At 39.9% G+C, this 26,978-nt stretch overlaps 1 protein-coding gene across 3 annotated transcripts in view; it reads left to right on the top strand.

The window, feature by feature from the left end:
- Positions 1-26,978, top strand: part of DNAH14 (dynein axonemal heavy chain 14) — a 215,191-nt gene that overhangs the window by 49,930 nt on the left and 138,283 nt on the right. For all 3 annotated transcript variants that reach the window (XM_075863387.1, XM_075863386.1, XM_075863388.1), the window contains exons 13-21: positions 184-373; positions 1,226-1,274; positions 2,257-2,354; positions 9,972-10,135; positions 12,155-12,502; positions 18,713-19,054; positions 20,685-21,087; positions 21,183-21,373; positions 25,469-25,714. In XM_075863387.1, the coding sequence (XP_075719502.1) occupies positions 184-373; positions 1,226-1,274; positions 2,257-2,354; positions 9,972-10,135; positions 12,155-12,502; positions 18,713-19,054; positions 20,685-21,087; positions 21,183-21,373; positions 25,469-25,714 (2,031 nt within the window). The remainder of the gene's footprint in view (positions 1-183; positions 374-1,225; positions 1,275-2,256; positions 2,355-9,971; positions 10,136-12,154; positions 12,503-18,712; positions 19,055-20,684; positions 21,088-21,182; positions 21,374-25,468; positions 25,715-26,978) is intronic.

Genomic DNA, 26,978 nt, shown 5'->3' with positions numbered 1-26,978 from the left:
GGCATTGAGGGGCATTAAAAAAAGAAATCACCCCCAATTTCTTACTTATGCACAGATGCTGCTTATATCTCTATAGTGTATAAATATGTAACACATGGAATTGCCTTTTAGCGGTTTGTATTATATTTCCATGAATATGAGGGCTGCTATTTGTGAGTATGGTAATTCTCTTCTTGATTTCAGATGCGGAGAGAAATTAGAAAGAACATACGGGGGAAACCAGAGGTGACCCCAGTTTTTGAGGTTCGCTTAGTCCTGCGCTCTCTGACGGAAGACAAACAACAATTTACCGCACGAGCTGCCGCAGCGTCACATGATCTTCCTGGAGGCAAGAAACAAGTCACTTTTGAAGAGGAAAATGTCGATTATTCCGGTAAATATTATTCTGTTCAGTAGTCGATAGGTCACAATACAGAGTGTTGCAAAAGTATTCAACCCCCTAAAAAGTCAATAGATTTTAAAAAATATATATATTTTTTTTATCAGAGTTCTGTACAGGTGTTTTGTCTCTGGACGTAAACAAAATTGTGCCAATTCACTGACGGCAAGCAGAGATCTTGAAAATGGTGAAGACTCAAAACACAAAGTGTATTAGAAAGTTGCAAAATGTTATTATTATATAATGGTTTTATCTTGGGGACTGCAGACACCAGCTTTCCCAACCCCTGCTATCTGGACCACGTGGGAAGTAGTAGTCTCCTTAGCCTCACCGTTTCCAAACTCATCCAGAGGGGCAGTGGGCAGTGAAGGAGGGACGTTCCTCTACTATGTGACCACTGCCAATTATTCAGGGAGGGAGAAAGGGAGAAAAAAGGGAAGGTAGAGACAGAGAGGGCACAAGGCCTGCGGGCACGGACCACCTACCACACCGTCAATGGTGCGTCCCCGACTTATCTGTGCCCATCTTTCGGTGTGTGCACTGTACTGGATGTTGAGATTTTAAAGATAATATAATTGCGGCCTCCTTTACACACAAATTTTTCAGGCAATTTAAATAAAAAAACAATTTGAAAAACGGCAGTGTTATTATAATATAACAGCGTTTCTAAGGCCCTGTTCACACAGAGTTTTTTTTGTAGCCAGAAAATATCTGCCTCAGAATTCCTTCAGGCTCAATGTATCACAATGTTCCCAATGTCACGGCTGATGTGGGCGCTGGATTTATAGAGTCGTCTGCTAGATCCATTATATACAGTATATATAATGGTCTTCTTTTATATTCTAGATTCTGAAGAATGGGTCAATGATGACAAAAATGAAGACAGCTCAAGAAGGTACGAGTGACTGTCAGCTCAGAGTTACACATAGTTTTGAGGAGAGTCGTATACGTGTCACCATTGTGTTATGCTGGAATTTGGGGGTCTCGTAAAAGTCAGAAACCTGTGGTGTCACTAGTCCTGGGAACCAGAGGCGCGTGCCCCTGGTATTGATTTACACTTACAATTGTATTCACATCCTTAGGACGCTTAGTAACTGACTTCAGAGCCGATATTTGTTACTGATGTAATTGCAGGCTGGGCTTATGGGGGGCATTGTGGCTACCATGGGGCAATATGGCAGGTATGGAAGGTATTGTGGCGTTCATGGGGACATTGTTGCTGGCATAGAGGGCATTGTTGTTTTATGAACTTTGCAGCTCTTATACAAGCATTGTGGTTGGCATAAGGGTCATTGCGGCTGCCATAGAGGCTTTGTCGCTGTTATAGGGGCATTGTGGCTGTCATTCAAGCATTGTGGCTGTAATAGAAGTATTGTGGCTATCATGGTGGTTTTATGGCTATCATACAAGCATTGCGACCATCATAGGGGCATTGTGACTATCACAGTTGTTTTGTGGCTTTTATACAAGTATTCCGACCATTATAGGGACATTGGGGCTGTCATAGGGACATTGGGGCTATCATAGGGACATTGGGGCTGTCATGGGGCGCTGTGGCTATCATAGTGGCTTTGTCGCTGTTATAGGAGCATTGTGGCTGTGATAGGGACATTGTGGCTGTCATAAAAGCTTTGTGGCTGTTGTGGGGACATTGTGGTTGGCATGGGGGCATTGTGGTTGACATAGGCATTGTGGCTGGCAGGGGAGCATCTTGTCTGGATGGGCTTTGCATTGTGTTCCTCACTTACATCAGCAGCCTTCCCTCGCCCCTTTCCCCCGTAAACCAGTGCCTCAAGGTATCCAAGGTGTTTCAAGAGTCTAGTAATGCCCCTGCCACCTACCATATTCATTTTGTTCAAATCATTTCTTCATTGCAGACCATTAGCTGCTTCTAGGAACGTCCTGGTCTTTCCTCCTAGCACTGAATTTGAGAAGCATATACAAGGGATTATGGATGGATTTGAGAAAACTTTAGGTAAGATCCTTTTCTAGTTGACAATAAGAACACACAAATTAACAGTTAATGAGAAATCTGGTCAATGATGACGCATATAGGATCTAATATGAATGAATCATTTGGCCTGATTTGCCAGTCCATTTAATACAATGGGAGAATCTATTTTTCCTATTATTCTCCTCAATACACCAATAGAATTCCTATAATCCGTAATCTGGACCCATAATAACTTTGTGTGTCGTTACACTCGGCTTTGCCTACTAAATTAGCAATTTTGTGCCCAACATACAACATACAGTATATGAGGGTTACTAAAACCAGATTATTATAATTTACTAATAACCTTCTTCAACTTAGTGTAATCCTCACATGTCAAACTTTGTTTTTTGCACACTCTCAATAACTTCAAAAGTAAAATCAGAAGTCCTGCTAGAAGAATGAACACTAAAAAGATCCTTGAGTGCTTATTAAAAATGTGAATTTTTTTTTAAAATATTTAATCCTATGTTTAGATATAATGATTTGAAGTTATAGGCTCAAAGCCTGAGGCTGCACTACTGAGAATCTTTGATATCATGTTTCCTTCTGTTTCCGTCAGATGCAGTTTTGTCGTGGACAGCTTTTAACCAAAACAATCTGTACATCCAACTGGTGTTAATAATATCAAATATGTGTAATTATAAATATATAACTATTATAATACTGCCCCCTATGTACAAGAATATAACTACTATAATACTGCCCCTATGTACAAGAATATAACTACTATAATACTGCCCCTATATACTAGAATATAACTACTATAATACTGCCCCCTATATACAAGAATATAACTACTATAATACAGCCCCCTGTATACAAGAATATAACTACTATAATACTGCCCATATATACAAGAATATAACTACTATAATACTGCCCCTTATATACAAGAATATAACTACTATAATACAGCCCCCTGTATACAAGAATATAACTACTATAATACTGCTCCTATATACAAGAATATAACTACTATAATACTGCCCCCTATATATAAGAATATAACTACTATAATACTGCTCCCTATATACAAGAATATAACTACTAGAATACTGCCCCTATATACAAGAATATAGCTGCTATAATACTACCACTATATACAAGAATATAACTACTATAATACTGCCCCTATATACCAGAATATAACTACTATAATACTGCCCCCTATATACAAGAATATAACTACTATAATACTGCCCCTATATAGAAGAATATAACTACTATAATACTGCTCCTATGTACAAGAATATAACTACTATAATACTGCCCCTATATACAAGAATATAACTACTATAATACTGCCTCCTATATACAAGAATATAACTACTATAATACTGCTCCTATATACAAGAATATAACTACTATAATACTGCTCCTATGTACAAGAATATAACTACTATAATACTGCCCCTATATACAAGAATATAACTACTATAATACTGCCCCCTATATACAAGAATATAACTACTATAATACTGCCCCCTATATACAAGAATATAACTACTATAATACTGCCCCTATATACAAGAATATAACCGCTATAATACTGCTCCTATATACAAGAATATAACTACTATAATACTGCCCCCTATCTACAAGAATATAACTACTATAATACTGCCCCTATATACAAGAATATAACTACTATAATACTGCTCCTATATACAAGAATATAACTACAATAATACTGCCTCCTATATACAAGAATATAACTACTATAATACTGCCCCCTATATAAAAGAATACAACTACTATAATACTGCCTGTATATACAAGAATATAACTACTATAATACTGCTCCTATGTACAAGAATATAACTACTATAATACTGCTCCTATATACAAGAATATAACTACTATAATACTGCCTCCTATATACAAGAATATAACTACTATAATACTGCCGCTATATACAAGAATATAACTACTATAATACTGCCGCTATATACAAGAATATAACTACTATAATACTGCCCCCTATATACAAGAATATAACTGCAATACTGCCCCCTATATACAAGAACATAACTACTATAATACTGCCCCTATATACAAGAATATATCTACTATAATACTGCCGCTATATACAAGAATATAACTACTATAATACTGCCCCTTATATACAAGAATATAACTACTATAATACTGCTCCCTATATACAAGAATATAACTACTATAATACTACTCCCTATATACAAGAATATAACTACTATAATACTGCCCCCTATATACAAGAATATAACTACTATAATACTGCCCCCTATATACAAGAGTATAACTACTATAATACTGCCTCCTATATACAAGAATATAACTACTATAATACTGCCCCTATATACAAGAATATAACTACTATAATACTGCTCCTGTATACAAGACTATAACTACTATAATACTGCCTCCTATATACAAGAATATAACTACTATAATACTGCCCCCTATATACAAGAATATAACTGCAATACTGCCCCCTATATACAAGAGTAGAACTACTATAATACTGCCTCCTATATACAGGAATATAACTACTATAATACTGCCCCTATATACAAGACTATAACTACTATAATACTGCCCCTATATACAATAATATAACGACTATAATACTACCCCTATATACAAGAATATAACTACTATAATACTGCTCCTATATACAAGAATATAACTACTATAATACTGCCCCCTATATACAAGAATATAACTACTATAATACTACCCCTATATACAAGAATATAACTACTATAATACTGCTCCTATATACAAGAATATAACTACTATAATACTGCCCCCTATATACAAGAATATAACTACTATAATACTGACTCGATGTACAAGAATATAACTACTATAATACTGCTCCCTATATACAAGAATATAACTACTATAATACTGCCCCTATATACAAGAATATAACTACTATAATACTGCCCCCTATATACAAGAATATAACTACTATAATACTGCCCCCTATATACAAGAATATAACTACTATAATACTGCGCTCTATATACAAGAATATAACTACTATAATACTGCCCCCTATATACAAGAATATAACTACTATAATACTTCCTCCTATGTACAGGAATATAACTAATATAATATTTCCTCCTATATACAAGAATATAACTACTATAATACTGACCCTATGTACAAGAATATAACTACCGTATATATCGGCGTACAAGACGACTTTCTACACCCTTAAAAAAATGTCAAAAGTGTGGGGTCGTCTTATATGCCGGATATTGTCGGATATTAGGGATGCACGTTGCAGCCGCACAGCTCAGTATAGTACACATGACTATGAGAGCGGGGCTGCGGCTGTGTAATTCAGCCACAGCCCCGCTCCTGAGTCCTGACATATGCGCGCGGGGTCAGCATCATGTGATGCGGCCGGCGCTGCACTAATGATCTGCGGCACTGAAGACAGAACATGGCGGGCGCGCTACAAAGCACCCCCATGTTGTCTTCAGTGCCTGAACTGCCGCTCATTAGTGCAGCGCCGGCCGCATCTCCTCATGCTGACCGCGCGCGCACTTCCTGTCAGGAGCGGGGCAATGACTGTGTTACACAGCCGCAGCCCCGCTCTATAACGCCGGAGATCAGAGAACCTCTCATCTCCGCCGTTATTCCCGTGAATGCTGCGATCACAGCTGACTGCAGCATTCAGGGGAAAGTGAGAAGGGGGGATGCCCCTGGATCGCGTCACAGGGAATTCCTGTGACGCGATCGAGGGCCATACCATATATGGGCAGACAGCCCAGGGTCTATTGACGGACCCCAGGGCTGTCTGACCATATCTCTTGTTGTTAGGATATACCCAAGTATGTCCTAACAACTGCCTGTGTGCTATCCGTCCACAGGCTAATGTACTGGCACATATCTGATATATGTCAGTACATTAAAGTTTAAAAATAAAGTAAAAACAAAGTATGGTTACATTTTAAAAAAAATACACCTTCACCTTTTTTACAATAAACATTAAAATAAGTCTCAATACATAAAATACACACATTCAGTAATGGCGCGGACAACAATGTTTTTGCATCATTTATGATGTGTACGCTGTAAAAAAATGAAATAAACACGGCTTTCATTCACTTATTAATGTGAGGCGCGAGGTGCGATGAATTTACCCTCCATGTTCCTCACATTAATAGTAATTAACCCCATCATGTACCTCGCCTATCTGCGCATGCGCGAGTTCAAAGAGACAGAGTCCTGGGTCCTGCCGCCGATGGCCATAGTGAAGCGCTCCTGCACGAAATGGTGAGTATATCTTAAATTCTATATTTTAAGGGTAAAAGTTGGGGGTCGTCTTATACGCCCAGTCGTCTTATACGCCGACATATACGGTACTATAATACTGCCCCCTATATACCAGAATATAACTATTATAATACTGCCCCTATATACAAGAATATAACTACTATAATACTGCCCCCTATGTACAAGAATATAACTACTATAATACTGCCCCCCTATGGACAAGTTTAGAATGTTAGGAAATTACAGATTCTCTACCGTACATTGTATATTACCGTCAGCAAAACATCACCTCCGCTGCAGGAATAAATACAGATATTTTCTCCTTTATTATTTATCACATTTGAACAGAATGTATTTGAATATATTTATAATTCGAAGTTTGAAAATGAATTTTCACGCAGTCATTTGACAGTGGATCCCATCTGGAAGTGAAATCTGTGAGTCACAATAATGTCATCTGTTTCTGTAATGCTACATTAACAAGTAGCTGAGGGCTGCGCTGGCCGGGGCACGGTGGAGTTGTTATGTGATGTGGGCGTTTGTGGGTCTTTATGCCAGTGATTGCTCGTTGTTGTATGTTTTTGAGCAGCATCTTTAAGGTCCTTGCGCTGTCCCTGGCCCCTATACTGGCCGACCTCATAACATGTTCATTTGTCCAGCTTTTTTCCAGTATTAAAATTCCAATTTTATATCTGAAGTCCCTGCTTTCTGGCGTCAATTCGGGTTCATGCACAGGGATCCGTAATACGATCTATTCCAACGATACAGCAATCTTAGGGTATGTTCACACGTAGTCCACAAAAACGTCTGAAAATCCAGAGCTGTTTTCAAGGGAAAACAGACCCTGCTTTTCAGACGTTTTTTTACCAACTCGCATTTTTCGCGGCGTTTTCGCGGCGTTTTTTACGTCCGTTTTTGGAGCTGTTTTTATTGGAGTCTATGAGAAAACCGCTCCAAAAACGTCCAAAGAAGTGTCCTGCACTTCTTTTTACGAGGCTGTATTTTTACGCGTCGTCGTTTGACAGCTGTCAAACGACGACGCGTAAATTACAGGTCGTCTGCACAGTACGTCGGCAAACCCATTCAAATGAATGGGCAGATGTTTGCCGACGTATTGTAGCCCTATTTTCAGACGTAAAATGAGGCAAAATACGCCTCGTATACGTCTGAAATTTGGCCGTGTGAACATACCCTAAGGTTCAGCCGTCTACTCCAGGTCTGCACGCCAATGTTTCTGTTCTCGTATGTGATCGAACCACAGTGTGCCTCCTGTCTAACCCACTCTCGGATTGACAATGATGGAGAATAGTTACCCAGATCTTCATCCGTCACCCGCGCCCAGAGAGCTCTGGCATCTGTAGGCCCTGGTTTGCTTTATATATATTTAGCAAAAAAAAAAAAAAAGATCTTCGCAGATATAAGAAGGAAAACCTGTAGAAAGGGTTTTTGTTTGTTCCTCTTTTGGTATTAATCCCATTTTTGGCAACATAAATAAGTTCTATATATGTGGGGTGTGTGTACCCCCATTGTCCTGGCCTTGGTTGCATGTGATGTGATCTCTGGTGGAGTCATGTGATATTGTAGCTGTTTGACCGCCACTGGCCTATATATTGGTTCCCTAATTTGGAGATGACCTTGGGGGGGTGCATCGGATGACCGCTTCCAAATTTTTTTATTTTTTTTAAAACATAAAATTTTTATGGAGAGAAAAATATAGATATCGCATACATTTTTACATACAAACTGATTGCAGGGCATTCCCCACTGACAATACTTATAATAAACAATGCATTACCAGAATACATTCACAGTTCATAAAGCCCCCATTTATCAAATGCTCAAAATAATGCACAAAGATCAGTCATGAGGTTGTAGTAAACCCAAAACATATGCGTACCCTGAGGAGGAAGACTGTAAATCAGTCATGAAGAATAAAATCAAACAAATAAACAAAACAGAACTAAGCAAAGCTCACAGGATCATAGAAATTAGGACTAAAGAGAGTCTATATAATAGTGAGAGTAAATCCATTTATCCCATAGAAGACATTGTGACACATGGGTTCCTCGCAGGAAAATCGTTCTTTCCATAACACAATTCAGGTTCACACACTGAATCCCCTCAGTTAACGCAGGAGTGGAGGTTTTCTTCCAATACTATATGGCCTCGTTCACACGGAGTTTTTTGCAGGAGGAAAATTCTGCCTCAAAATTCCGTTTGGGATTTTGAGGCAGATTTTGTCCTTCCTGCACGGCGTTTCGCCGCATTTTTCGTGGCGTTTTTCGCCCGCGGCCATTGAGTGCTACGGGCAAAAAACTCTCTCTCTGCCTCCCATTGATGTCATTGGGAGGCAGGAGGCGTAAACGCGCGAAGATAGGGCATGTCCCTTCTTTCTCCCGCGAGGCGGTTTTAGAGAAAACCGCCCCCGCCTCCCATTGAAATCAATGGGAAACATTTTCGTCTGGTTTTTGACGAGTTTTGCGGAAGCGGATTCCGCTCCAAAAAGCTTGTCAAAATACTCTGTGTGAACAGGCCCTAAGAATTCTTGCAGAGCATAACACATGATATAGAATCGTCTTGTCGTGAAAGTGGAAATCAACTAACCCTACATTAAGCAGGGACAATTCAGTAGTACATTCTAGTGGGTATGGTAAGACAGTCGATAATAATTGATCTATTTTACCCCAAAAAGACCGTATGACCGGACAATACCCAAAAATATGTTTAAGAGTCCCCACCTCCGAACAGCATCGCCAACAGACATTGGAAGAATTAGGATATATGAAAGATAGGCGGTGAGGTGTCCGGTACCATCTATATAACATCTTTCTAGTAGCTTCCAAATGGTGAGGAGATTTGGACAGTTAAGGGGCCAGTGAAAAAGTGGATTCCCAATCTACACTGTCCCGAGCTAAGGATAAATCTAACTCCCGCCGCTCAACACACTGGGGAGTAGTCTGTTGTAAAATACCCAATACATCCAAATATGGATTAGAAACCCCTTTTGCAGTTTTTGAATATTGAAAAAAAAAAATTCATAAAATGATTTAGAAGGAATTGAACTCCTGCTAATGCCCAGCAAGAAATGACGAATCCGGACATATTTATACAAGTCAGATGTTGGTAAGTTAAACCTAGTAACGAGCTCTGCAAAATTAGAAAGAACACCCCCACTCCAAACGTCATGAATGGTTTTCCGCTTCCACATTTCAAACCTTTATTAATCATAAAGAATTTATGAAATGGAAAAAAAAATTGGAAAAATTTAGACATAATAAAATATGATATTTACCTATAACTTTTTCCTTGTTTATGTTGCAGGAAAACTTTCTTCTGTTAGCGAGGATCCCTGTTTTTCCAAATTCTTCCTTCAGTCAGCGGGTGAGAAGAAAACCCTTCCTCATAAAGGGTCACAATGGAGTCAAAAGAAAACCTGGCCCAACTGTGAGCTCCTCCTAGGAATGGATTCAGATTATCAACGATGGGTATGTGACGCTCATCCAAACTAAGAGTCCACCCCCCTCCATCATGTAGACAAACTTCTCAGAATATAGACATGGGTCCCAACAGACCGTTAGGCCACTTGAGGTTTGTGGGGTGGGGGGCTGGTTACTCCATCCAATATCTTGTTATTTTCTGTGTCAGTAAAGTAGATAGGCCTTATACAAAACCAATGAGTGGATATTGCCGCCATTTTCTGTTGCAGCAGATATTGGCACATAAAGGCAAACATTTGATGAGTCAGTTAATAAGGAGAACACTTCCTGTCTACAAGTCGAGTCACTTTTAGGGTATGTTCACACGGCGGGGGTCCGTAACGGCTGAAATTACGGGGATGTTTCAGCCTGAAAACATCCCCGTAATTTCAGCCGTACCGGCATGTGCAGGCGCTTGAACGCCGCGTCAATTACGGCCGTAATTAGCGCTGCTATTCATTGGAGTCAATGAATAGCGGCTCCAATTACGGCCAAAGAAGTGACAGGTCACTTCTTCTACGCGGGCGTCTATTTACGCGCCGTCATTTGACAGCGGCGCGTAAATATACGCCTCGTGTGAACAGACAAACGTCTGCCCATTGCTTTCAATGGGCAGATGTTTGTCAGCGCTATTGAGGCGCTATTTTCGGGCGTAATTCGGGGCAAAAACGCCCGATTTACGTCCGTAAATAGGCCGTGTGAACATACCCTTAGGCTAGCGGGGCGCACCAATAACCAACTCTGTTTTGGCCAGATAATGGGGCTAAGGCAGTGAAATTAATCTTTGCCCCGGATATTTCGCTTGGGTGAAGGTAGTGTGGACAGGGCCAGATTTGCTTATAGGCACAGTAGACCTGGAGGCAGTGTCCTCTATAGGCCTGTGTCTGAAGGTGGTTCGGGGAAAAGGGCACCTGCTGAAGAGATTATACACATAAGAACATGCTAAATAGTGTATACATCATATGTAAATTAGGTGTGTTTATATGTTAAATACATGATCACAGTGCTCTGTGAGTAAACGCCCTTTTATACTGGCCAATTATTGGGCAAACGAGCGTTCACAGAACTCTCGTTCCCGATTCTGTGTAAACAGGGCAATGATCCGCAGATGAACGAGAAAACGCTCGTTCATCTGCTGATCGTATCATTATTTTAAATGCTCAAAATATTATCGTTGTCGGCGGCACATTTCCCTGGGCAAACAGGGAGACGCGCTGCCAACATGATACAAATGTATGGGGACGGGCACTCGGAGTAACAATACTAGCTCCCCATACTAGCTCCTTGTCAAAGGAGCTAACCAGCGCCAATCAATGAGCTGTCTCGTTGATCGGCGCTCGTTGCATCGGCCAAAATTTTGGCCGGTGTAAAAGTGCTTTAAGGTCAGGACTTACAGATCTGTGAGTGAGAGGAGAACACCCATATGTGTGATCAGGAGAAGAACACCCAGATGTGTGAGCGAGCGGAGGGCACCCAGATGTGTGAGCGAGCGGAGGGCACCCAGATGTGTGAGCGAGCGGAGGGCACCCAGATGTGTGAGCGAGCGGAGGGCACCCAGATGTGTGAGCGAGCGGAGGGCACCCAGATGTGTGAGCGAGCGGAGGGCACCCAGATGTGTGAGCGAGCGGAGGGCACCCAGATGTGTGAGCGAGCGGAGGGCACCCAGATGTGTGAGCGAGCGGAGGGCACCCAGATGTGTGAGCGAGCGGAGGGCACCCAGATGTGTGAGCGAGCGGAGGGCACCCAGATAGGTGAGAAGTGCACTGCAATGTTCTGCTTTATTTTGTAAGAGCAGACAAACATTTTAAAGCCATACTGGACTTAAGATGGACAGAGTCTAAGATGCCAGACATTATGTACCTACTGGCCCCCTGAGATGTAAATCTTGTAGTAAGTCTGGGGGCATCTCACTGAAACCCCTTGATTTGCCAAAACCACCGCTAGACAAAAATAGCTTTCGGAGTTATTTATGTTCCACACCGATGCAATTCCTATTTTTATATATAGTATTTCACATCTGAATTCCAGGTGAAAAATATATTTGACATCATTAAATGCTCCATGGAGGAAGTGGACAGGTACGGCTGCCACTTTACCAAGTTTTGCACGATGGTGGAAGCAACTGAAAATGTGAAGGCGAAGATAAGCAGCCCTCAGGTCGAGCTGTCACCGGACGACTACAGAGGAATCCTGGCCATGGTTAAACGCTTCATCCAGGAATGTCAGCAGATGAACACCGAGAGAAGGGTTCTCAACGTCAAAGTGAGAAGCCTGGACTTTCAGACGGACTGTCTACAGCATCTCCAAGCAGTTGTGGATATCATTCACACCTCCCTCCCTGCTACGGCTTACACCAAGAATATTCAGCTTTTGGAAGTAAGTTGCCAAATTTTTTGGGTTGCACAGCAGGGACCCAGACGCAATGCTTGTGATCAGAAAAATTTCTGATCGCAAGCATTTAACCCCTCAGATGCTGGTGTCAGATGTGACCACCGGCATCTGAGGGGTTCTTACTGCCCCTTCCACTGTAAGTCGACTCTAGTCGACTGCGCTATTGATTCCATCAAAAAAACGGAACCCTTTCACAACGGTGACAAACGGAAACTATTAGCAAAGTATCTGTCACCATTGAGGTCAATGGTGATGCAAACGGAAGTTAAGGTAAGGGCTGGACTTACAGCACTCCACTATCAAGCTTCTTTCTCCATGCGGATTTCGTGTCCAGTTATAATGTAACGGTCTGATTCCCGCAATACCTAGGAAAATAAGCAACTGGCTGGCGAAATAACCTAGGTGAAAGTCAGCCTAATAACCAACTGGCTTCCACACTTTCCCATGACTGTGTTCAAGGTACTCGGCTGTCCCTAGGACTCAGGTGATTGATTCCCTGGATACCGACTAGTATTTATTGTTGTTGTTGCACCTTTTTTTGGCGCATATTATTTAAGACAAATATATTGTTGATTTGCGCCAAAAAGAACATATTTTTTTACTCCTACTCGACACTTTTTAAAGGGGTCTAGAAAAGGGGTGCGGATAAACAGAAATGGGGTGTCGCTTAAAAGGTACTGATGTGTACCATAATCAATTTTGGCACAAAAATTTGCCGTAAACTAACCAAGATGTAGTCGAAGAAAGAGAAAAATGGCTAACATGTCCAGCAAGATGCGCCAAATTTAGCATACAGCCTGCGCTACTTTGATCAATTTGGCACATGTTCTGACTGCCTGGTCTAAGTTTATTCTGTGTAAATATTACACATTATTAGTAAATCTTTTCCTAATTAAATCCAGATAGTGAAACATATTTTTTTTTTTCTAATCTGTTTTTATTTTTTGGATTGTAGATTTTTTTAAAATCTATTTTCTGTACATGGTTATGGAGGCAGCCATCTTGCTTGAGCTGCTGATAACTTTATTGAGAGATATGCTTTACAGCAACCACATGAACCTGTGAACAGGAGGGGACCCATTTGAGTGTTCTAGGTGTGTTCTGTGACCTATGCAGAGGACATTGTGCAGAGGAGGCGAGCTGTATCCATCACCAATTGTCAATCACCTATTGCCAATGGTGGATCCTGTGTTATCTATATATAGGTGTTACCTGTCAGTGTAATCCTACCTGTGATGATAATGACTGCTGAGAAGTGATCTCTACAGAACAGGAAGGGTCAGTCCATCATGAATGGTGGATCCTGTGTTATCTGTATATAGGTATTACCAATCAGTCAGGGGCGTAACTAGGAATCATAGGGACCCATAGTATTAGATTTAGTAAATTATACTACAGACAACGGTACGGGGGTTAGATAGATAGATAGATAGATAGATAGATATCAAAAAATGTAAGCCCACATAAGTCAGAAAACAGAAGGTCGCTAACTTGTTTTCCCCAAAAAAGGAATAATGTTCAGGCACTTGACTGAGCCCTCTTAGCCTCTCGGCCCCATAGCATCTGCTATGACTGCTACAGCTCTAGAAACGGCAATGCTGTCAGTGTAATCCTGCCATTCATGATAATGAGATGAGTGCTGAGAAGTGATCTCTATAGAAAAGGAAGAGTCAGTGTATTATGGATGGTGGATCTTGTGTTATCTATATATAGGTGTTACCTCTCAGCGTTTTTTTCAGATTTTGATCTGCCCGCACGCCGTTTGCCGCCTTTTTCGCTGCGTTTTTCTCTCGCGCCCATTAAGCGCCACAGGCAAAAACGCCACGAAATACGCTTTCTCTGCCTCACATTGATGTCCATGGGAGGTCAGAGACGTAAACGCCCGAAGATAGGGCATGTCGCTTCTTTTTCCCGCGAGCCGGTCTTACTGCTCGCGGGGAAAAAATAAAAATTATTTTAAAAAACGCCTCCGTCTCCCATTGAAATCAATGGGAGGCATTTTCGGACATTTTTTGGCGCGTTTTCGGACATTGTTTCAGCGTCAAAAAACTCAGTGTGAACTGACCCTAATCTTGCCTGTGATGATTATGAGATGACTGCTGAGAAGTGATCTCTACAGAACAGGAAGTATCAGTGTCACAATCTGTGGGTATGTGGACCCACTAGGGCGCACCGCTGTAGCGGGGTAGCAGCTGGCCAAACAACAAGCCAATATAAAGTCTGAGTACAACGGTACCTGTAATAGTCCAGACAGTAGCAGCGGCTTAGGCACAGATGGGACCTTGATGCAAAACGTGGTAGATGACACCAGACGTGGTGTAAGTCAGCAGGCATAGTAGAAGGCACAACACGACTCCAACACTAGAGATGGCACAGGAACAAATACAGCACGGGATACAGGTAGCAGGGCATGGGAACACAGGATACGACTAAGGGACAATTTGCAAGACTAACAGAGGAATACAAACAACGCTCAGGCAAGGAGTGAAAGGGCAGGGCTCCTATTATAGTCCAGGGTGATCTGGGAGTAATTAGTTAATTCTTAACATGTGCACGCGCTGGCCCTTTAAGGCCGGGAATCAGCTCACGCGCGCACCCTAATGATCACTGCAGGACAGGACGGCCGCATGTGCTGGCATCTCCGGGCAGGAGGACGTCGACAGGATGAGAGGAGTCTGCGACCGCAGCCGTTACAGTCAGTCTATGATGAATGGTGGATCCTGTGTTATCTATATGTTACATGTTACCTGTCAGTGTAATCCTACCTGTGATGATAATGAGACGACTGTAGAGTAGAAAGTGTAGAACAGGAAGGATCAGTCTATTATAAGTGGGGGATCCTGTGTTTTATTTATATATATATATATATATATATATATATATAGGTGTTACCTGACATTGTAATCCTGTCTGTGATGATAATGAGAATGACTACTGAGAAGTGATCTCTACAGAACAGGAAGGGTAATTCTATTGTGGAGCTCTGCGGCCATAGTAAAAACTGCAAGATTTTAGGATTATTTTTTAATGTAGATCATTACAGAGAAAAAAAACACCAACAATTCTTAAAAAAGAATGTTTAACATAAAAACTTAATTGAAACATTGGTCCAGCAGCACACACATCTTTCTGAGGACAAAAGAAATGTAAAATACTTATTAAGAAATCATTGTCTTCTTCATCAGATTTTCTGTAATCACTTCACAAGTGGGTAATTCTGTGTTGCGATACACAAGTTAGGAGCTGTCTATGGGTGAATCACATTTAATGAGAGAAAAAAAGAATTCAGTATCTGCGTTAATTTAGCTCATTTGTGGTGGAGCGGAATATATTGATTTTATTAACATATATTGTAGCGTTCTCAATTCACTGGTCTATGAATAATGCATCCAGTACGTAATCAAGGATTGCCTTGAAGAATTCTTAGTCTTTCTTTAATTTTATTAACATTTAATGTAGCTCTGTGTACATTAAAGACAACCCCCCTCCCCTTCCCTAAATGCAGACGTTGTAACATAACTACTATAAAACTACCCCTATATACAAGAATATAACTACTATAATACTGCCCCTATATACAAGAATATAACTACTATAATACTGCCCCCTATATACAAGAATATAACTACTATAATACTGCCCCTATATACAAGAATATAACTACTATAATACTGCCCCTATATACAAGAATATAACTACTATAATACTGCCCACTATATACAAGAATATAACTACTATAATACTGCCCACTATATACAAGAATATAACTACTATAATACTGCCCCTATATACAAGAATATAACTACTATAATACTGTTCTTATATACAAGAATATAACTACTATAATACTGCCCCCTGTATACAAGAATATAACTACTGTAATACTGCTCCCATATACAGGAATATAACTACTATAATACTGCCCCTATATACAAGACTATAACTACTATAATACTGCCTCCTATATACAAGAATATAACTACTATAATACTGCTCCCTATATACAAGAATATAACTACTATAATACTGCCCCTATATACCAGAATATAATTACTATAATACTGCCCCCTATATACAAGAATATAACTACTATATTAGTGCCCTCTATGTACAAGAATATAACTACTATAATACTGCTCCTATATACAAGAACATAACTACTATAATACTGCCCCCATAATATAAGAATATAACTACTATAATACTGCCCTCTATGTACAAGAATATAACTACTATAATACTGCCCCTATATACAAGAATATAACTACTATAATACTGCCCTCTATGTACAAGAATATAACTACTATAATACTGCCCCTATATACAAGAATATAACTACTATAATACTGCCCTTATATACAAGATTATAACTACTATAATACTGCTCCTATGTACAAGAATATAACTACTATAATACTGCCCCCTATATACAAGAATATAACTACTATAATTCTGCCCCTATATACAAGAATATAACTACTATAATACTGCCCCTATATACAAGTATATAACTACTATCATACTGCTCCTATATACAAGAATATAACTACTATAATACTGCCCCCTATATACAAGAATATAACTACTATAATACTGCTCCTATATACAAGGATATAACTACTATAATACTAACCCCTATATACAAGGATATAACTACTATAATACTGCTCCTATATACAAGAATATAACTACTATAATACTGTTCCCTATATACAAGAATATAACTACTATAACACTGCTCCTATATACAAGAATATAACTACTATAATACTGCCCCTATATTCAAGAATATAACTACTATAATACTGCCCCTATATACAAGAATATAACTACTATAATACTGCCCCCTATATACAAGAATATAACTACTATAATACTGCCCCTATATACAAGAATATAACTATTATAATACTGCCCCCTATATACAAGAATATAACTACTATAATACTGCTCCCTATATACAAGAATATAACTACTATAATACTGCCCCTATATACAAGAATATAACTACTATAATACTGCCCCTATATACAAGAATATAACTACTATAATACTGCCCCCTATATACAAGAATATAACTACTATAATACTGCCCCTATATACAAGAATATAACTATTATAATACTGCCCCCTATATACAAGAATATAACTACTATAATACTGCTCCCTATATACAAGAATATAACTACTATAATACTGCCCCTATATACAAGAATATAACTACTATAATACTGCCCCTATATACAAGAATATAACTACTATAATACTGCTCCTATATACAAGAATATAACTACTATAATACTGCCCCTATATACAAGAATATAACTACTATAATACTGCTCCATATGTGCAATAATATAGACCTTAACAATGAACAAACTTATTTTATTTGATTGGATTTGTTTTTTAAAATGTTATTAAAATAAAAGGCTAAAGTACAAATGTAATAAAAGTTCAGCGTTACAAGAGCAGCTGATAATATCATGTATAATATATACAGTATATATGTAAATGTAAACCACACTGCAAATGGAAATCAGATAAAATCTAGAGCAGCTCTGATGGTGGAGGATGAGGTTACAAGTATTTCATGTATTCAGCCTTCATCTCTAGTATCTACTGTACATGAATTATTTTACTGTAGAATTCTTCTAACTCGTGGTGTATTATAATTTTTTTTAGATTTCCCTCATCTGGATCACAACTTTTCCAACTAATAGATGACATCTTAATAATACATCTTAATACTGTCAAAATTATTTTTTACATTCCCTTTACTGAAAGTTTGTTCCATGCCTGAAGGATTTCTGGGAAAGTTAAATAATAAACTGGTGAAATAAATGATTCCTCATACATTGGGTTCCCGCAGTTTTTTTTTGGTCATAACATTAATATTCAGGGCCTATGCACACGACAAAGCCACATGCACAGACACTGTACGGCAAGACTCTGAATTCTTACGAGTCTGTATTTTCGGCAAAGTCCTATTCAAGATAATAAGATTGTGCTGCAGTACCAGGCACAACCACAACTGGATGTATGGCACTGTCCCTTTATTCTCATCAGTGGGAGTCCCACGCTCAAGTGATCCAATATTGATCGCTTATCTGAAGGATAGGCCATCAATATTAAAGTTCCTTCAAGCGGTTAAGCAGAGTCCTGTTGGATATTTCTATTCTCTTTCTACTCTTTCAGGTCATACATAAATCTCTGCAAAGACTCAACGTGGAACTGACCCACGTGGAAGAGTTTGTGGGGCACCTGACATTTCTTGGACAAATATCTTCCGAGCTGCCGTCCCTGGAGCGACAGTACAACACAGTCATCCAGCTGTACTCAGTCGCCAAAGACTACGGCATCAATATTCCTTCAGAAGAAACCGCTCTCTATCAAAGTCTTATTCCCAGCTTCCAGCAGCTGAAATCAGCCGTTCTGTTCTGCGAAGCTAAAAAGGATGAAGACATTGTTAAATTCAGCGGGGATTTGGACAAGTACATCTTAAACCTGCACTTTCAGTTGATGGAGTTCAAGATCAAAGTAGGTTTTTCCACTTACTCTCGGGTTTCTGTGTCTTTCGGTACTCAGTGTGGCGCTAGTTTGACATCGCCGTTCTTTCGGAAATCAGAAGCTTCCTCCTTAAGCAGATTATAGCTGGAAAGTGTAAGTAGGATAATCAAGTTTAGTAAGAATATGCAGAGAAAACTACAAGAAGTTACTAACACAGTTATCATGGGTGTAGGAAAGTGGGGCGTGAAGTTGGAGTTCTGTCTAAATCAGGCTTTCCAATTCCAAACCTACAACACCCATCATGTCTGCTGTCAGGGTATGCTGGGAGTGGTTGTTTTGCAACAGCAGGAGAGACACTAGTTGGAAAAAAAGTGGTCTAAGTTAAACTCAGTGCTGATTCATTTCTTAAAATATCCATATAGGGGTCAGAGCTCAGTTTTTCTCAATCATAGCTTCAAATCTCTTGCTTCTCTTCATATCACTGTACAGTACAGTTACATGATAAAATTATGGGTGGTGGAAACCACCACAAGGGGGAGCTCACTGGAAATGGAGTTATACAGCTACTATTGAACTCAATAATAAATCTGTCTTCAGTAGAGCTCCTCCTAGTGGTGACAGCAGGCAGACAGACTTTTATAATGGAGAAGAAGGGAATTTTAAGCTTTGTAACAGAGAACAGTAGTTGTTCCAACCCGCTCTTTTATTATATATACCATATAAATAATGTTTTCATAAACAATTTCTTCTTCCTTATGAGAGATCCCATGAAATTCTGCTGTGTTTCAGAGCATTTCAGATTCCCAACACTTGGCCTTTTTTTGGTGGACTTTACTAAGGCCCCATGCACACGACCGTATTTTTCATCCATAATTACAACCCATTCATTTCTGTTGGCCACGGACACCTTTCCGTATTTTTACGGATGGGTGTCCTTGCTGAAAGAATGATAGAACCTGTCCTATTCTTGTCCGTAATTACGGCACTGACTCTCCCATAAAAGCCTATGGGCGCTTCCGTAAGTACGGATGGCTACGGATGTGCATTCGTAAATCGTCCGTATTTACGGAAGCGTTGCTATTCAACATGTTGGTGACATCATTTGCAGTCTCTCTTTTTTTTTTTACGGACCCGTATATACGGTTCAAATACGGACGCATTACAGACCGTATTTGCGGATACTGTTCCGTATATACGGATAAAATATGGATGACTACGGAGCCGTATTTACGGACAGTATTTATGGATAAATGAAAATACGGTCGTGTGCATGGAGCCTTCTCTAACTTCGTAGTCTTAAAGGGAGCACAATTACAGTCTGGGATTGAAGAAATCCTGATCATGTTACATTACAGCTTGTACAGTGTTAGAAACAGATAGACAAGCAGATGGCCCTCCCAAAGGCTGATAAAAGCAGCCACAGCTTGTAATATATAGAAAGCTCTAAAAAGCCTTAGAAAATGGGTGAAAGTCAAATACAGTCATTTATTCAATTATTGGTGATCGCATCTTTAGCATTTTTAGGAACTTCGACTGTTTTAGTTAGTGTGCCGAGAAGTTCCACCTTGGGACACGTTTCTCGACAAGCCTACTATATATTGCACTAGCCATCAACAACGTGGTTTTGATCTAACCACAACTTCTAATTATATATTATTAGGTGAAGAACCCAATACTTCTAGAAACCAACACATTTCCACTAGAAGCCAATGAAGTCATCGTCAACCTTTTAGAAGAGTTTGAAGTCATCGCCAACAAGGCTCGATGTTACTCCAGCTACCAGGAACGGTTTGGCAGCTCAATGACTCAAATGAAGGCCAGGTTAGTAGATGTCCTAATGTCACAGAAGAGTGCCGGAAACGCCATCACCACCCAGCGACTCAACGAAGAGCTTTCTGAAATCGAATGTGACTTAAGTTTGAGGAAACTCCTTTGGGAGGCCAAAGAGGAATGGGGGAGATTGTCCTCTGAGTGGAGGCAAACCTCATTTGAGAACCTTAATGTGGATATCGTCCAGCGAGATGTCAATAGATTCAGCCATACGGTGTTTATGCTTGAAAAAGGTAAAGACCATTACGTGATTATAGATCATACGAAAGATGAATATTCTGACTGCCCATTTTGACCATTTTTTTTCTATTTTTTGGAATTAATTTAGGATTGCCACCAAATGATGTTGTGGGAATTTTGAAACAATCCATTACAGATTTTAAGCAAAGTTTACCCATTGTGGTGGCTTTACGAAATCCCTGTCTTCAGACCAGGCATTGGGACATTATACACTTCACTATTGGCCGAATGATAACCAAAGATAAAAATTTCACTCTTGGAAACCTGCTGGAGCTTAGGGTAAATATTCAATATTTATTTATCCTCAACATGTAGATTATTGATATGTTAATGAAGATGCAAGAATACATAGATACAGAATACCTGGAGATAGAAATATATGGTTATCAGCCCAAAAAAATCCTTAATGTTGTTTGCTTTGGAAAGTACCTTTTTGTCTGAAGGGCCTCAAAAATAAGCTGACCACAGATTGTCTCACCTCTGGGACAGTGATCAGCTGTGATCTGTGAGAGAGCATAGCAACAAGTGTTCAATTTTCCTGCAGTGCCACCTCAAGGGGTAAAATAATCATTACACTGTGCCTATTAAAATCAATGGATCATCCTTTTAACGCATGGACATGCAAGATCCTCCAGAGCAAGAGATGCTCTTTGTAGCCACCCTCCGCTCTAAATGATGGAGACTACGAATTAGGCATTTCCTTTTATTAACTCCGAATGCCCTAATAGGGTGTTTCAAAATTGGTTTTCTAAACCAGACAACTCTTTAATGTAGAAATAAATATATATTAGATTTAGTAGAGCCGGAAATACTGTGTCTTACCTGCATATTTTGGATCTTTTTCCTTCCCTCTGCTGGTTTCTATAAATAAAAAATGTTTTCTCTGCCATCCTACTCAGTGGGCAGCTCTTCCTGGTGTGATGTAAGAGCTGTGCTACATGTTCTCAGCCAGTCAGATTTTTCCCCCTGCTGCTCCCCTTGCCTTCATACTGTTTGACTGAAACACTCAATGAGAAACTGCAGCTGCATCCCCCTCCTCCCCTGCGCCCTGACTACTATTTAATTGTTCACACTAGACTGATTATTTAGCGACTGCGGAGATTAGAGATAGGCAGCAGGCAGGTTACAGGCTGCTGGAAGGTTAGGAAGATGCCACCTATCTTAATGAATTACATAGGTCGATAAAAGACACCGGTCCATCTAGTTCAACCTTTCTCAATCAATTAAATTTCATCCATAGATTAGTTATTACCCCCAATGCCATTCGTCAGTAAATAAGCATTAAGACTTTTTTTAAATGCTGACATAGCATCTGCCATTACTACCTCTTGGGGTAGGACATTCCATAGTTTGACTGCTCTAACTGTAAAGAACCCTTTCTTATATTGATGTCTGAAACGTCTTTCTTCCACCTGCAATGACTGTCCCCTGGTCCTTTATAAATTCCTTGTAAAGAACAGATTATGTTCAATGTAAGAGACACCTGCCATCCCTTTTAATAATCTAGTCGCCAACCTTTAGACCCTCTCCAGTTCTCCTAAATCCTATTTACAATTTAAAGCCCAAAATTTAACTCCATATTCAATATCTGGCCTCTCAAGGGATTTATACAGGGGTAATAATACATTTGAATCACAGGTTTTTATCTCTCTTTTTGTACACCCAATAATCCTACTTGCTTTTGAAGCTGCTGCCTGACATTGAGTGCTGCTGCTTTTCTGTAACTAGTATACCAAGATCCTTCTCCTGTTCCGTTATCCCCAGTTTTATTTCATTTAATGTATATGCATTAATACTATTATTGTTAGTAATGTCATTTTCTATCTTTATTCATATATACATTTGACACATATGTCAGTATCTGCAAAGGAGACTATAGCTATGGGGAACCTGTATGTAGGCGTGTGAAGTTCTGTGGCTCCTTACTACAGATTAGTAGGCACTCTATTTGCATAGTGCTCCGTACGCCGCCGTATTAGGGAGCTATTCTCTTACAGAACCAATGCTTCAACAGGAGAACGGCTCCATAATACGGCGTCCAATGGATCATGCCATTATTTTTTCCATTTGATTTATACAGAATCTGACCTCTGAATGTCACCGTATGAAATCTGAAGTTACATCAGGGCCCCATAGATCAATGGGTGCTGTAATAGGGCCTTGTACAACTCTGAGCCGTAATACACCCATATGTATGAGGCCTTATATATCAATATATATATATATACTATGCTGTTACTGCTAGACCTACATAGAACTTATCCAATTGAGATAAGCATAGTTTACTTTGGCTACAAAATCTGAAGTGGAAAAGTGGGCAATTCCTTTAAATCTGGTCACATGACCAGGAAGTATAGGAGAAGTGATCCAATCTATATGCACATACATTATTGTAGAGAGTGTTCACACATTTATCAGTCATAGGAACAACACTTTACAGTGCAAAATGGTGCACACTTTTCTTCCTTACACCCCTCGCCGGTGTACATATACGTCAATAGTTTATCCCAAAATTTGGCGCAAATTTTGTCCACACCCATATCATTCACCATTTTCTGTCGTGCACGTTGCAGAAAAAATGCCTCAAATTCCGATAGAAGTAATTTGGAAAATCATTGCTATTCCTCACCCTAGTCCTACAGAAGAGCTTATTATAAAGCTGCTTTTACCATTCGTCACAGATCTCCTGAGCTAATTATTAATTTCCTGCTCATTATACAAACGGAGGACGGTTAGATTACTATTCATCGAAAATACAGAAATATATAATTATTCCAGACATTTTATTGCACGTCGTTCTATAAATAATTGGAGATCCTGTTGACGAAAATAAGCCCAGAATGTAAAATAAATTATTTCATTTCAAATCTAAAATCTCGTGTAGCCCGAAGCCAGAGTCACTAAATTAGTGTCTGTGAACACCACGAGCTCAGTTCATTTTATTGCAATTACTTTTGCTCACGTGTGATCTTCTCTAGATATTTTTGTAAAAAAAAACAAGATAACAAAATGGCCAAATTTGGGGGCCACATATATTATTAAAGGGTAGCTAAACGTTCAACAAACTTCTGACATGTCATAGTGACATAGCAGAAGTTTTGATTGATGGCGGTCCAAGCACTGAGACCCCCACCAATCGCTAGAACGCAGTGGCATTTGTGCTCGTTTGAGCGCTCAGCCGCTTCGTTTCTGTTTGGCTCTTTCCGGAAAGCCGATGTATCGGAGTACGGGCTCATAGACTTTCTATTGAGCCCGTATTCCGCTACATTGATTTCTTGAAAAAGCTGAACAGAAACGAAGCGGCTGAGCGCTCACACGAGCACAAATGCCACTGCGTTTTAGCGAACGGTGGGGGTCTCAGTGCTTGGACCGCCATCAATCAAAACTTCTGCTATGTCCCTATGACATGTCAGAAGTTTGTTGAACGTTTAGTTATCCTTTAAAGTAAACTTTATGTCAATTCCCCAAAAAAACCTTTAAAGGTCCACAGGATAGGTGATAATTGTCTGATCGCTGGGGACCCCACCGCTTGGACCCCCACCGATCGCAAGAATGGGGGACTCAAACTCCCAGATCCTCCTCACTGAATCCTACAGAGTGAGGAGGAGCCTGAATGGGGCAGTGGTCAAGCAGGCGCCTGCCGCTCCATTCAATGTCTATGCAATGTTCTTGGCTGTTTCGGTCATTCCCATAGACTTTTTTTAAACGGATCTGCGGCGTGCATGCTCGACCCCCCCACTCCATTCAATGTTCTCCTCACAGTGGTCGAGCAGTGAGGAAGAACAGGGGGTTCGGGACCTCCTTTCTCGTAATTGGTGGGGGTCCCAATGGTGGGGCCCCCGGCAATCACAACATTATCTGTGCATAGGTGTTGATTATGGTAATACCACTTTAAAGAGGATCGGTTAGTACTCCAGACATGTCTGTTTTAGTAAATACTTGTATTCCCCGTAAAATAACAATTCTGGAGCATCTCTTCTCATAACTCTGTGTTGTGCGGTTCCACTGTTATTACTCCTGAAAATGTACGAATAAATTGACAACTGGGTGTTGCTGGTTGGGGGTGTGTCCCTACACAGTCTGGCACTGTCCAATCAATGCTCAAAGTATCAGAGTGTGTAGGGACACGCCCCTTTTGACAAGGGGAATGGTAACGCCCAGTTGTTAATTTATTCATACATTTCTTGGAGGAATAACAGAGGGACGGCACAACGCAGAGTTCTAAGAAAATATGTTTCAGAATTGTTATTTCATAGAGAATTTACTAAAACAGATACGGCAGGAGAGGGGACAGATCCACTTTAATAGATTGCATGTCTTATTATTCACTTTGTGTCACGTTTCAGATTTTTTATTCATTATTTTACCTTGTAGATATTTCAGCATAAAGAGAGAATCATTGACATCTCTACGACGGCAACAAACGAGGCGACTCTGGAAGGAATGCTGAATAAAGTTATTAGTCTATGGAGCAAAACTGACTTCAGGCTAACGGTGCACAAGTCTGAACTATCAGAAATCCTGATAATTGCAACGGCAGAGGACATAATGGCGCAGTTAGAGGAATGTCAGGTTGTCCTTTCTACAGTAAAGGGCTCACGCTACTGCGGGCCTATTAAGGTAATACTTTGATTTGATATTTCGGAAGAGAAGCCATTTGCAACCATTTTTTTTATTGCCCCAATGCATCCAAAATGAAAAATGAAGCAGCTTTGCAATAGGTCTTGATTAATAATATTCTATTGTTTTGTTTCTACAGCTCCTATGCAGACTGTGTGTCCATGGTAACAGACAACAAATAAACCCTGTGTAGTCTGATCCTCTCGTCATACTCTTTTCCATCTGTCCCCTACTTCTTAATAATCGACTAAATGTATGTGCATAAAGAAGGGAACAGAAGGAAAGAGGTATGACTGAAGAATCAGACTACAGAGGGTTTGTTTGTAGTCTGTTACCATGGAAACTCATAGGTCTGCATAGAAGCTGTAGACCCAAAACGATAGGAATTTTTTAATAAAGACCTGTTGCAAATTTATTTAATTTTTCATGTTAGATGTATTGGGACAGTACAAAACAATTTGGTTGAGAAATTGAACAAAATCTTTAACTGTTTTTAAACAGGCGGGTGTGGCGGGTCTCTTGATTTGTATTCATTGTATTGATCGAAATACCTGTTTACTCTATGACCAGTTGTGCCTCTATACCCGTCTAAATTGATCCCTGTTGTTGGGATGTTTGGTTCTATTTGTTTAAGGCCTTATTCACACTAACATGTAATACGTCCGTGTGACGACCGTTAAACAAACAACGGCCGTCACACGGAGCCGTGCATTCCAATGGGGCCACTCAGACATGCAGTGTTTTTCACTCAGCGTGTTTCCCTTGCGTGAAACTCACTGCATGTCTGATTCTTGTGCGTTTTTAGCGCATCACGCAACCATTGAAGTCAATGGGTACGTGAAAATCACGGGCAGCACATGGACACATATCCGCGTGCTGTCCGTGATTCACGCAGAAGTTCATAAAAGATGAAGTAAAAAAAAAATGTGCACCAACTGATGCCACCTGGAACACACACTGATGACACACGGAACTGCAACGCATCACAAACTTGTCCGTTTTTTGCGGACGCAAAACGGACACGTTCGTGTGAATAAGGCCTAATTATGTGACGCATCAATGAGTTTTTATATATGGATGGTACATTCGGACATGTTTGACTTTGTCATTCAGAATACCCACCTCTCTGTTATATCGACTCACTTTTTCTATGTCAGTAACGCAAAGGGCGGCCGCAACAAATTGCTATAGATGGATCCCTATATAATGTAGATAGTGACTTCCAGGGGTTTGTGAACAACATCTTGGAATGAGGAAGCCAAGA

Source organism: Rhinoderma darwinii, chromosome 4, assembly GCF_050947455.1.
Source record: "Rhinoderma darwinii isolate aRhiDar2 chromosome 4, aRhiDar2.hap1, whole genome shotgun sequence".
In the NCBI taxonomy this organism is placed as follows: domain Eukaryota; kingdom Metazoa; phylum Chordata; class Amphibia; order Anura; family Rhinodermatidae; genus Rhinoderma; species Rhinoderma darwinii.
This window is presented reverse-complemented; position numbering and strand designations above follow the sequence as displayed.